Source organism: Bufo gargarizans, chromosome 8 (genome assembly GCF_014858855.1).
Source record: "Bufo gargarizans isolate SCDJY-AF-19 chromosome 8, ASM1485885v1, whole genome shotgun sequence".
Classification (NCBI taxonomy): Eukaryota; Metazoa; Chordata; class Amphibia; order Anura; family Bufonidae; genus Bufo; species Bufo gargarizans.
In genome coordinates, this window is record NC_058087.1 from 7,510,352 (window position 1) to 7,524,780 (window position 14,429).

The 14,429-nt window shown below is 41.1% G+C and overlaps 1 protein-coding gene across 1 annotated transcript in view; it reads right to left on the reverse strand.

The window, feature by feature from the left end:
- ARHGAP15 (Rho GTPase activating protein 15) overlaps nt 1–14,429 on the reverse strand; it is a 779,285-nt gene that overhangs the window by 754,687 nt on the left and 10,169 nt on the right. The window contains exon 3 of the mRNA XM_044304411.1: nt 9,242–9,391. Within this exon, the coding sequence (XP_044160346.1) occupies nt 9,242–9,331 (90 nt within the window). The 5' untranslated portion in view covers nt 9,332–9,391. The remainder of the gene's footprint in view (nt 1–9,241; nt 9,392–14,429) is intronic.

Genomic DNA, 14,429 nt, shown 5'->3' on the forward strand with positions numbered 1-14,429 from the left:
GCCTGTCAAACTGCCTATAAGGCTCCATTCACACGTCCGTAACGTGATTTGCGGATGCACGGATCCACAAAACACGGACACCGGCAATGTGCCGTCCGCATTGCCGGACAAGAATAGGACATGTTCTATTTTTTTGGGGAACAGAATTGCGGACCCGGGCAGCACATTGTGCTGCCCCATAGAAATGAATGGGTCCGCAATTCCGTTCCGCAAAACGCGGAACGAAATTGCGGACATGTGAATGGGGCCTTAAGCTGTGCCTGTGGGGCATGACTTAATAGACAGCCTGTCAGAATCCCAGAAACTGCAATAGTATATTGATCATACATTCAATTTACCCTAAGGGGAATAAAAATTACAATAAAGCTCAGTACGTTCTTTGGGCAGCATGTTTATCAACCCATGCCTTCCATATTGACATAAACTTATTTTAGTCTTTTAGCAAAAGTATATCTTTCACAGAGATCTATGGAGTAGGAGGGGAGTTTTTTTTTTCTTTGGAGGGGGGGGGGGGGGGGGGGAAGTATCCACTATTGTGGAAAAAGAAGAAAAAAATATTCTTATATGTATTTTGTGATGATTTTTTTGAATTGTTAGTAAATATTTAAATGAATAAAAATTACAAAAAAGGTAGAAATGTGCAAGGAAAAACATAAAAATAAAACACAAAAATAAAAAAAAATTCTAATCACCCCCATTTCCCAATTTACATATAAAAATTAACAAACAAGAACAAATAAACCTTATTGGTATCGCCATATCCAATAATGTCCAAACTATAAAAATATTTTTCCTGCATGGTGAATGCTGTAATGAGAAAAACATGCAGATTTGCAGTTTTTGTTTCTTTGCCACACCAAAAGAAGTGAAATAAAATATGACAAAAAAGTTGTATGTATAATAATGATAAATACCAATAAAAAAACAGAGATCTATCTGAAAAAACAAGCCCTCAAACATCTCTGTAGTCAGAAATATATATATAAAAAAGTTATGGGTATTATATGGCAATACTGAAAAAAATAATTCAAAAAAAATAATAATTAAGTAGTAAAACATAACAAAAACTGAATAAATTTGGCATTACCACAATCGTATTCACCCATACAGGTTGTCATGTCATTTTTAGTTCACAGTGAATGCCAAAAGAGCAAAACCCCAAAAACTTGGCAGAATTGCATTTTTTTTTACAATTTCACCCCACAAATTACCTTATCCCACTTTCTAGCGCAGATAATGGCAAATTAAAGATGCCATTGAAAATGCATCTTGTCAACAAAAAATAAGCCTAAATACAGCTATGTGAAAAGAAATAAAAAAAATATATATATATGGCTCTTAAAAGGTGAGAAGAAAAAAACAAAAATGGCTTGAAAGGGTTAAGGTTCTGTACCAATGTCCTGACTTTCTGGAGTCCAGGAAGCGTCACTTCTGTATTTGTCCGGATATATGCAGAAAGCTTCCCAATATCAGTGACGTGATAAAGGGGATAGGCTGTCCGGTTCAGTTCATTAGCTAAGCCACCTCCCTTCTCCATCATTGCTGTCTTAGCTAATGAGCTAAACCAGAAAGCTGACCCTTTCTATGCACGTCATTGGCAAAGAAAGGTGGAGGAAACATGTATCCTACAATACCCTACATTTCTTGGTGTGGGGACCACACCACTACTGTCTACATGTCTAATTGAATCCAAGAAGTATCAGAAAAGACGTAACAATGGAAGGGCACTTGCTTTGACAGTCTAAAGGGAAGATGGGAGTAGGGTTCAGGAAGCATGCTAATATATTGAAGAAGACCAGGAGACCATTTCAGTGCAGTATCAAGTTTGAGTCAGCTCCTGGTTTTGAATGAGTAGATGTTAACAAAGAATCTTTCACATACTTCAAGGGGTTCTCCACTTCTTCAATAGTGTTGAGCGGCATGTCCCATATTCGAATTCGCGAAATTTCGCGAATATTCGAATTTGTTATTATTTCGCATATGCGATAATTCGAATTTTCGCATCGCATAATACATATTATGCGATGCAAAATTCGCATGTGCGCTAATGAAATCGCCTTACGAAGATTCGCAACTCAATTCAATCACTAATGTATGAATGCAAAGCCCTTTGCCTCTGTTCTGGGACAAGTGTAGATATTCGCATGTGCGCTAATAAAATCGCCTTACGAAGATTCGCGCCTCAATCACTTTCTAGGCAATGTGAGTAAGATCTGAGCTTTTGGACTTTTGGGAATCAATCGAGATACAGTGGGTTGTGATGACAGTAGTTGACAGAGTACAGATCATCTGTAAGGTGGAAACTAAAATAAAAAATACGAATATTCGTAAATCGAAGTTCTAAGTATTCGCGAATATGGTGCTATACTATATGAATGCACAGGCCTTTGCCTCTCTGTTCTGGGGACAAGTGTAGATATTCGCATGTGCGTTAATAAAATCGCCTTACGAAGATTCGCAACTCAATTCAATCACTAATGTATGAATGCAAAGCCCTTTGCCTCTGTTCTGGGACAAGTGCCGATATTCGCCTGTGCGCTAATAAAATCGCCTTACGAAGATTCGCAACTCAATTCACTAATGTATGACTGCAAAGCCCTTTGCCTCTGTTCTGGGACAAGTGCCGATATTCGCATGTGCGCTAATAAAATCGCCTTACGAAGATTCGCGCCTCAATCACTTTCTAGGCAATGTGAGTAAGATCTGAGCTTTTGGACCTTTGGGAAACAATCAATTATATGTGTACTGTAATTTTGTGAAAAAAAATAAAAAACGAATATTCGTTTTTACGAATATATAGCACTATATTCGAAATATTCGCTTTTCGAATATTCGCGCTCAACACTATTCTTCAATTCTCCAGTTCATGTTTTAAGCTTCTCTTGACAATAGGCTGATCACAAAATACTTCCCCGCTGAAACCCCCAGCTATCATCTGTAATCTTTTTGGGGAGCCTGGTAGTAAGTGTTCAATTTTCCTACAGCACCACCACTGGGCAAATGAAGTATTACACAGTGTCCATTCACATCAATGGGCTGTCTCTTGTAAGGCAGGACAGGACAGGTTCTCCAGAGCACCAGACCTTCTTTGTAACTACTCTCCAGATAAGGTTATCCTGAACAGAGGACCACGTTTTTTAACTGAGAATTCTGTAATATAGTACATACAAATTTGCCTTTTCTAAACTGGAAAACCCCTTCATACACATTTGGTTTTCATTTTTGCTGCCAGACATATCATGTGTAACACAAGTGTGTCATACAGATGGAAATTGAACCTTTTGGCTCCACATCAGATCCCTATAGACATTATGTCAATGGTCTGTGCAATCGGAAAGTGCACTGACCATTTACAAACTGTGTGTTTCTATGTTGCTTGGGCTCTCGTCTCATGTTGGAAGTCTAATCTGAGTGCAGGAGATATAGTCAGTAGATTGGGGAAGGTACTATTCTCAAGGTAACCATATGATGCCCAAACCTCCTCTTCACCATGGGCATTATATGGTTGCTTTGCCTAAAGCATCACCTGACCTGCCAATGATTTCTACTACCACCACATTTAATCCTCTGGTAGGAGTGGAGAAACCCAAAAATGTTGTAAGTAACCCTAGAGGGGTCGTCCCATCTTGGGCATTTATGGCATATCGATAGGATATACCATAAATGTCTGATACATTAAGTGCGGGTCTAACCTCTTGGCCTGTCCATAGCTCAAGAACAGGGCCACAAAGTGAATGGAGAGTAAGCTGATCACGCACAACCACTGCTATCAGACTTCTGAAAATAGATGAACACTGTCTTGCCTATTTTTGGAAATCTCATAGCAGTAAATGGAGAGCAAGCTGCACATGTGTGGCCACCCCTCCATTCACTACTATGGGACTTCAAAATAAGCCTTCCACTAGTTCATCTGCATTCAGAGGTCCCACAACAGTGAATGGAGGTGTAGTTGCACACGTGCAGCTTGCTTTCTATCCAAAAATAGCCGAGTGCACTGTACTGTGCACTATATGCATGGTGCACTGTTCTTTCACGGCGGGGCCACCATTCTTGAGATAGAAGAGGGTCCTAGAGGTAAGACCTGTACCTCTCAGATTTTTATGACCTATATTGATCGCTCTCTTAAATGCTATAATGCCCCCTCAAAGTGCCTGGGCCACTCATTATGGTTATACTTTTCCCCGCTTCCCTGCTTGCTTCTGATGCCTGGACAGCCACTGCTGCATCTCCCCGTTGCGTGGATAAAAACATCCGGCAATGGGGGGGGGTCAGCCATTAGCAGGCTGCAACGGCAACGAGCCTTCCTAGCATCATGGGTGTCGCTAGGGAAACTCTGCGTCGTCGCGGCCTGCTATTGGCTGTCACCGGATGTTGTGATCCGCACGACGGGGAGATGCAGCGGCAACCGTGCAGGAATCAGAACCAACGTGGGTGCAAGGGAGCAGGGTAAGTATAACCAGTATAAGGGGCCAGGGCATTTTGGGAGGCATTATAGGGGTTGGATAACCCCTTTAAACATGCTTGGGCTTATGCTTTGTTTGACAATTTATTAAAAAGAGAAAAACAAAAAAAAACTATCCATTATAAATGTGTCTAAATGTGTCTAAATGTGATTTGTGAAGATGAACCCTCTTCGGTGATGTATCTGCTCCATGCCGCAATGCAGAAAAATGACTCTTATAAATAATTATGGCGTCAATCCTAATACTCATTTAGAATTACTATATGACATTTATGCCATACTGTTGACGTACATAAACTGTCCTAGCCCTGTTCTCGATAATGGCTGTGACAGCTCTGCCAACACCAGGGGGTTCTCCTAAAACCGGAGCAGCCGCCCATCAATCCTTGATCTGTGCTAGGAATCAGCGTGGCATCATATTAATGCTTGTTGCTGCAATCCACCTCAGACTATTTCTATCGAAAAATACATTGTGCACGTGCCAAAAATAATTAACCAGTGTATGCATTACATCTGCCATTCGATACGGCAATAACATGTCACGTTTTTGTTGTAATAGGACATTCAGCTCTTCCAAGGCAACTGGCAGAACTCCATAGCAGTCCCATAATGTCGCAGGTATCACGGGTACACAGACAACCTTTTTGCCCTACTCCTTACTTGAAAATAACTTTTTTTTTTTCAACTGAAGCTCAAAAACTCATTTGCCACTAATTGTCCTGAGTCCTTTTGCCAAAAAAAACTGAACTTATATAACAAGGTAATGTCAACAATGAAAAACTGCATGATAAAATCCTATCCAAAAGTGAAAAATGCTAATTTTGTCTCATTTAGCAGCTGGATACAGAAATGCTCATTAGTTTTAAGAGGGTTAATCTTTTTAACTTTTGCATATTGATATGCCAATTATGCCTAATTGTACAAGAGGCATCCGTCAAGGTAATAGTGCAGAAACACATGAAAGTTATTAAGTATATCCCAACATGTAATAAAGTAGGTGTTAATTGGTAGCTGAGTTCTGCGGGCTATTGAGGTGGATAATTCATTGCGAAATGGATCACTTGTAATTTCTCGACATAATTCTTTTTGCAGTCTCATGCTGTGATGTTTTCATGCTTGTCAAAAAAAAAAAAAAACAACTGCAGCCGGGTGCCTTTTGTTAAACACAGGCAATAAACTATCTTTTGGCTTCATTAAATATACTTAACTTTGAAAGTTTTACAAAAGGTATTCGTCTAGGTCAGCTAATGAGAGATTGCCACCAACAAACTGCAGACTTCAGAGGTGTCCATACACATAAGAACTGTACCATGGATTGGTCATAGGGGGGTGCCGACTTCTCCCCGACAGATGCTGTTAAGGGAAAGAAGGATCGGGCTTGTTGATCTTCAATGGGAGGAGCCTGGCAGCAGCTTATTCCCCTTCCCCCTAATGAGAACGCATGCACAGTCAGCTGAACCAGGCACATCTCATCTGTCAGCTTTTGATGGTGAATGGTCATTTAAGTCTATGCAACCAATTTAAAATCAACTTTATATTATTATTCTATGGGAAACAAATAGTGTAGAATTAGATTGTAGTAAAAACTTTTTTTGTTTTTTCAATATTTGGGAAATTGGATTGTAGTGTATGCAGTATGCTGTATATACTGTAGGGTATTACTGTATGTGCTACTATAGGGCTAGATGTATAATGACACTGCTCCTGTCATGGTAGGGATGACAGCTCACAACTGGTCGACAGTCCCTCCTTAGCTAAGTGCTGTGGCCTATACAGGGAGGGTAAAAATGGAGACAAAAAAAAGTATGTTCTACGATAGGGCTGGATGTATAATGTCAGTGCTACTGTCAAGGTGGGGATGACAGCCCACAACTAGTCGACAGTCCCTCCTTAGCTAAGTGCTGTGGCCTATACAGGGAGGGTAAAAATGGAGACAAAAAAAAGTATGTTCTACGATAGGGCTGGATGTATAATGTCAGTGCTACTGTCAAGGTAGGGATGACAGCCCACAACTGGTCGACAGTCCCTCCTTAGCTAAGTGCTGTGGCCTATACAGGGAGGGTAAAAATGGAGACAAAAAAAAGTATGTTCTACGATAGGGCTGGATGTATAATGTCAGTGCTACTTGTCAAGGTAGGGATGACAGCCCACAACTGGTCGACAGTCCCTCCTTAGCTAAGTGCTGTGGCCTATACAGTAAGGGTAAAATAGGAGACAAAATAAAAAAATGTTTATGTGCTACGATAGGGCTGGATGTATAATGTCATGGCTCCTGTCAAGGTAGGGATGACAGCCCACAACTGGTCAACAGTCCCTCCTTAGCTAGGTACTGGGGCCTATACAGGGAGGGTAAAAATGGAGACAAAAAATAAATAAAAAATAGTGACAGATTGGCCTAAACCTAAGAGTACCAATGCAGAAACAAGTTGGGTCAAACCAGGAGAGACGAAACTGAAGCAAATCAATACCTGGAGAAACCGATGGGACAAAATCAGAGAGCAATAACCAGAACCAATACTAAGCCAGGGATTGGTACCCCAAATTCAGGGTCCAAATCATCAGACAAAAGGTCCGAAGCAGGGGTTCAAGATCCAATGGTCCAAAGCAGGAATGTAACACTAGTGTGGCAATACAAAGTCAAACCAATCACAGTGTGATTCTGTGGCCAGTAGTTGCCTGAGTTAAATATGCCACACTACCAGTCACATGACACTGGCCCCCTGACGTCACTATGCCGGATGTGACAGCGTGATCACCAGTTGGCTAACGCTCCTGCTTGTGGAGGCCAGCCCTGTTCTTATAGTATCCGGACGCCGGCATCGCTGCTTGTGAAGCAATATGTACGCCTGCCATGCTATTACAGCTCCATATATCACCATAGGGTTAAATATATTTTACTATAGGACTCCATACAGATGTGGTAATCCATATCCTGATTCTTAACACATTAAGTAAACAATGGCAGAAACTTTTTATGATGGTTTCAATAGCTTTTGTGATATGCTCAAGTTTACAACTGCCACATCTGTAAGTAGTGTAAGTAATGTCTGGGTTTCACAAGTCACTAATAGGGCTGTATGTAGAATGATGCCACCAACACACCACTTTTATTCCATAGACACAACCCAGTTTCCATCTGTTGCTGCATAGAAACTGATGACATATATTTGACAGATATTTTTACTTGATTTAGAAGACTCCAAGATGAAATAATTAATGTTTCACCTATTTCATCAATATTGCCCCTACCATAGTCACAGTCCAGGCAATGGACCTTGACCAATGGTGGTGCCCATTGTGGCATAAGTGATCTGGATCCAGAACCAATAGGAGACTGTTCTCATTTTTACTTTAATTATATATAACTAAAATATGGATGAGGAGCAGAGTCAATGACCAATGTTCACTATGGCTGACAGCCAGGAGCAACCATTATGCTCAACGCATACAGTACTTTAGTTTAGTTACAGGTCATCATGAAAATGAAAGACTTTCATAGGAATGAAAGGGAGTGATTACAAGTGAGTCCTCCTGATGCTACAGAATATAGAAGAGGGATCATTGAGGGGATAAAAATAATTAAGAGGCAGCATCAGCCTGGGTGTCATTGGGTTCAGTCAAGGACATTTTTTTTGAGGCCCAACCCCAATATCATTAATAACATCTAATAGATTTTGAATCAAAGAAATAGACTCTTGCAACAAGTTATTGGCTCCAAAGGCAGTCAAATGTTTTTTTTTTTTTTCTTCGTTCTGGATTTATGGGGCTCATTATGGTATCAGAGCCTAAACCCACTAAAGAATCCTCCCACCCTGTTCAGGGACACAGAGATAATGCAGAGGCTGCAGTTGCACTTGGGATCACAATGTATGCAATGATTAAGAACAATTTGCTTTGTTTGAAATGCGTAAGAATTTAAAACACATTGATTGTTATCAGCTAGAGGAAACAGCAATTGGATTCATTAATGGTGTATGCTGGAGATGGAAAGCAGTTTTCACCACAGGTTGTGCTTCCTCCTTTGTACCACTGGTAAAACGGATTGGGCAACATGGAGTGAGATGACCAGTATTTATTTATTTATATACATTGTTCTAAATGAAGTAGATTTACATATTTTTACCTTTCTACATCTCCAGTGTCCACTCTTAACTTTCTGCAAATGTTATTAAAACTCTATACAAATTCAATACAATATTGCAACATGCTAGCAAAACCATTGACAGGCCACAATTCACATCACAACCACTGGGTGTCCACAAATAGACACATATAGCATAAACATCTCCCAACAGAGTGTCACAAAATCATGTTTGTTTTCTTTTTCCAGAACAGGTTGTTTTGTTGCCAAGTGGAAAAGTAAGTAAGGGCACATCTGATAGTTCTGCCCTTGGTCATCCGAAATGACTCTATGATCTATTGTTGCCCATTTCCCGTGGATTATAGATTTTTCAGAATAACCCATGCCTTTCTTAAGATCTATGGCATGGAAGAACCAGATCCTCTGGTGGGTCTAAGCTCTCTCAATGAAGCTCTGTCATACAGGGCTTATGGTGGCCAACAAGAGACATTGAGAACAAGTCAGCAAAACAAGTTTCTCCTGGTGAGACCAAAATATTCCATCCGAGACAGAGAAGATCTGAGAAATGATTGATTAGAGGTCTGGAACTGAACTGACAGATGCAAAAAGAAATCATTTTCCCCAACCGCACATTTAGTGCACCTTGTAGGGATTACAATTTTTGTCCAAATCATTAACAAGTTCATTGTCTCTCTTACCGGCTTGGTTGCTTCTGCAGGATCAATAAGGACCATAGATTTGCTCTGGCTCAGTCGATCGTGCTGTAAATTGGTACTTTTGATCCTCATCTGTACAGTACCCTCATTTTGTAGAGTGGATGGCTTCTTTTCAGGAACTTGAGGTGGTACCTTGAAGTGCAACACATTAGATTTAAATATAGCAATAAAGAAAAATGTTAGATAAATAATGAAATAATATAATAAGATAAATAACTTTCATATTAATTGTTGCAATATATATTTGGGTTATTACAGGGAACCTAGTGCTTGTATAACATATAGAGAAAGGGTTGGATGACTGCTGGTGGCAGTTTTGTGGTGTTAAGGGGAATGAGGGGAGGTATCTACTGACTTAATCTAAATGGATATATTATTTTCCTCTAGGACAATGCTCCATGCCTCAAGGGTTATCATGACAAGGCTGCTTTAACCATAGGGCAAACAGTGTATCTGCACTGGATGCTCTGACAGCGGACCAACTGGCCATTTTCAACTCTGTTAACCTTACCTCGCTGCATATACTGTTAAACCATGGTGGAGCAAGAAGTCCTCACAGATAGAGATAGAAAGGCCAGCTATTTAGCTCGCTCTCCTTCTGCAAGATCTGTTAAGGTTGTATTACAAACAGTCATTCAGCAGGTGATTGTCGGGAGGGAAACATTCCTTCCTGGCAACGGTCTGCTCGTTACTGGAGGAGACCACTGCTATTACATGCAGCGATCTCCTCCACAGTTTGAGAAAGAGCGATCGCTAATGCCATTGCTCGTCCCCATATTGAATCATTGTTTGCCGGCAGAAGATCATGATTAGACAGCACGATCTGCCACCAGCAAACGATTCTTAATCCAGTTTAAAAATCTTGATTGCACGATGAACGAGCTCCTACAAACACTCATTAGCGATGATTTGGAAGACTATTTGCCAGTCTAATACAGCCTTTATTGTTGAAGGACCTGCACAGTCACATGATCAGATCTATACAGGTCCTGAAACCAAAGAATAAAGTTGCAAAGCTCAACAGAAGAGAGTGTGAGATGTTCTGTGTAAGTGGTGGGATCTGTAATTGTTTAGTGGGTCTGGTCGGTGGGTCTACATTTAGGAGGACTATATTTGCCTAGAGTGTCTGGCCGGAGATAAACATTTATTTAGGATGTCTGGCCTGGGGTTTGTATCCATTAAGGAGGTCTGCAGTCTGTATTTGATTATAAGGCTTGATCTCCTTTTCTGTGTATTCCAGACTATGGGGGTCATTTATCATTTGAGGTTGTTGTCAGTTTTAAGTCTGGCTTTGCTTTGTGTGTCTGCACCAAATTTATGAACTGGTTCACCTTTATATTTGCAATGTGGTTTACACCTTTAGGAGTAAAAGTAGACATGGGGGTTGTGACTTTTTTGCGACTTCTGCAAAGGTCTCACATGGTAAATAAGCCATAATCCAGGTCTAATCTCACTTTCAGCTTTTTAGCATAGACCACTGTGAAAAGTGGGATCACTGAAATGTCGCAAATTTAACCAAATTTCGCAGAAAATATTACAGTTGCACTGACATTTTTAGATAGCAAAACTTACATATCTGATTTGATATATGCCCCCCTATGTACATATTCCAGGGTCTCTTTTGGGGTTTAGTGTGGTTGGTGTATTTATTCTGAGATCTGTATTTATTTAGCAGAGGTGGTCTGAAGTCTTTATGCATTTCAGGGGGCTGGCATGGGATCTTCATTTATTATAGGCTTCAGATTTATTCTGTAGTCTGCATGTATTTAAGGCCTCTGGTCTGTATTCAGGTCTCTGATGTGGAGTCTATGCCTGTTTTTATTTAGGGGTACTGGGTACCAGTTTCTGCTACACTATTCCATTTTGTTGGCAGATATACTGACATATACTGGCCAAATGGAGGCCACTGAAGCTACTGTACATAGATATATTTAGCGTGTACCTCAGGCGGTTTCCAGTGATGGGAACATAGTCTAACTATGCGGTGGGATATTATTACTATGTGGGGCATAAAGTGGTGATGGTGCTGGGGGGTACTATTACTGTTTTGGAGAGCATTATTATAGTATGGGGCCTAAAGAGGTCAATATTTCTGGGTGAAGCATAAAGAGGGGAACACTTTTACTGTGTGGGGCACCATCTAGGTACTGTTACTTTGTGTGGCAAAATTGAGGCACACTTTCTCAGATACAAAGCCTTGTAGGGCTAGCTCAGCTGAATGTAATAACACCTTTCACTTAGCAATCTGTTGCTTCATTCTGGATAAAAAGTACTTTTAATCCATATGGAAATAAGCAGTTAAGTGCACTGAGGGCGGGCCTAAGACACTCTGTGCACAGTTGTTCCTTCTGATTCCCTTCCTCTCCTTAATTGACAGGGTTAGGTTCAAGTATAATCAACTCACCTAGCCCTGTTCATCAAAAAGGAGAGGGAGGGGTTGGCAGAGGAAGCAAGAGGAGACAAGGGTGCACCGAGTGACATGGCTCCACCCCCAGTGCACTTAACTGCTCATTTGCAAATGGATTAAAACTACTTTTTCTCCAGAATGAAGCAACAGATTGCTCAGTGAAAGGCATCTATATGCAGCTGAGGCATCACGACTAGTCAGTGGTGAATTTCCTGGTAAGAGGTTCCCTATAAATCTTTTGCAGAAGCACAGATTAGTTATTAGTCAGCTCTGCTGTATCTACAAGTATATAATAACTATATGGAATAAATTACTCTATTAGTCTCTGGTGGATCAGTGTAACAGCTTTATAGCGTGCTGATCAGGCTTCCGCGAGGCTCATTTTTGTGGTTTGGGGTGGAGTTACCTTTACGTCTGCCTCACTGCACACAGAGTTTCACTTGTTGTCACATTACCTTTCCCACCTTTATATCTGTCTGTATCAATTGTTTCACTTTCTACTGCATTTCCCAGCATACTGAGGGTTGTAGTTATGAAAAAGCTAAAAAGCAATGGGTTGTAAACCACTGTTCATGCACACTGTTTTTGGGCACATCCTGGCTGACAGTGATCTGGGATTGTACTGTACAGGGGTACTGTGGCTGGCACTGCCCTTAAGAGGCTGGTTTTGCTTTGCGGTAGTATTACTGGCACTCAGGGCAATGTGATCGGTACTTTAATGAGTGCTCTTTAGATTGGCTGGTGGGTAAAGAAAATTGTTGGCTGGCTCTATAATGCAACAGTCTGACCATGACCTGTTTAAGGAACCTTGTCTGGACCCTTTGGCTTGGACTTGTGCCTTTTCCTGCCCCATATTGATCTTGAGCTAGAAGAGGATAAAATTGTATATCAACTGACTGATTAATGTGGTGGCCGTACTGATCTAGGGGTAGGTAGGTAGGATCAAATGGGATCAAATTTAAGGTGTTGTCCTGTCTGGAAAACCCTTCTCTAAAATAGGATTTCCATTCTGGCTAATAGAGGGGCCCTGTGCAGCAGATCTGCCACTATGACATCCATAAACCCTATTATTACCTAAAAAATTTCATTCATTTATTCCCGAAAAAAATTATAAATATTGTATCAACACACACTCATCCATAACTGTACTAGGAATCAACGTTTTTATTTCTGAGAAGAAAGATAATCTGTGAGTATTAGTAATATGGCTTATTAATAAAGAGTCTATTTGAAAATGGAAAAAACGCATGAGAATCGCACCAAAAAAACCCCGCAGGTGTGCTTTCCATGCGTTATTTGATGTCTCTATTCATGTATAGATTATAACACATGTTGGATATAATATAACTGAAGATGTCACCCAGATGTTTTGATAAATAATGGGTAGAATTGATAAAATGTATATAGAAGAATCCACTCCAGATTTATATATATATATTTCTGTTTTGGGGGAGGGATATCCCACCCCATGTAGCAATATGGTTTAAAAGGCAGGTTTAAGGATTGCATTCTGAGCTACTGATGAAAGAGCATGTAGTTCCAAAACAGGTTTGGTAACTTTTTGATGCCATCCAAAAGGACCCTCTAAGAGAATACAAGCCAAGCTATATAACTATAATTTCTTACCTGAGGAGGTGACACAGTCCGGCCAGAACAAGCAACGTGAGATAAGGCACGGGACAGTTGGTCCAGTTGGAGCAGGCGCAAAGCATAGAGCTCCAGGCACGCTAGATCGGGGAACAGGCAGAACAGCTGACACGTCGGATGCCACGTGGGATGCCAAACCCAGCGAAGGCTGAATACACGGCCACATTACTCGGCATATGGGGAGTCAATCTCATGAAAGCAGACACTACGTACACTGATCCTTTGACGAGGTCTGAGTGGTAACATTAGCTGGTAGCAGCAGCAACGTTTCTTTAATATTAGCATATATTTAGTGTTGGGCGAGCATGCTCGTCCGAAAACCATTTTGACTCGAGCATCACGATGCGATGCTCAAGTCTCCTCCCCGCACATTTGTTGGCTGCAGCTTTAGGCAGGGTTTAGTCTTGAAAGGTGTTAGAGACCTAAAAGTCCTTTTAAGGGCTATGGTTTTATCTGGCTGCAAAGATATGCACAACCTGCGCTAAATTGCATGCACAGCGACACAACCTGTGCTACATCTGTTGTGTTACATTTGCGCATCCTAAATATCAGTGACATTCAGTTAAATTTTTTCTCCGCTGGTGACAGCGACATTACCTGCGCTACATCTCCTGTATAACGTTTGCACATCCTAAATATCTGTGACATTCAGTGTAATTTATTTGCGTACACTTACAAAACCTGCGCTACTGTACGTGTGACATACTTGCAAGCATATATACTATTTAATATGCTCAAGGTGAGCAGTAAGGCATAGGGAAGTGGCCGTGCTGCTGATGGTGCACGCAGAGGCCGTGGCCCTGGGCGTGGTGAAACTGTGTCTGCTGCCAGAGTACAAGAAACACACTCATCCACGAAACCTAGCTTCATGTCCCAGTTTGCAGGGCGGCACAGGACACTACTCCCAAAGTCAGACCAGTGCGACCAGGTGGTCGGTTGGATTGCAGCAGATAATGCTTCCAGTCGGTTAAGCACCCCCCTGTCTTCCACAAAGTCCAGTCTCAGTAGCCAAGAGTCTGGTCAACAGAATCCTCACCCTGATCCTCTTTCCTCCCACGATGTAGAGTCTTGGTGATACCACACTCGGATATTCCGAGGAGCTCTTTTCATTGCCAT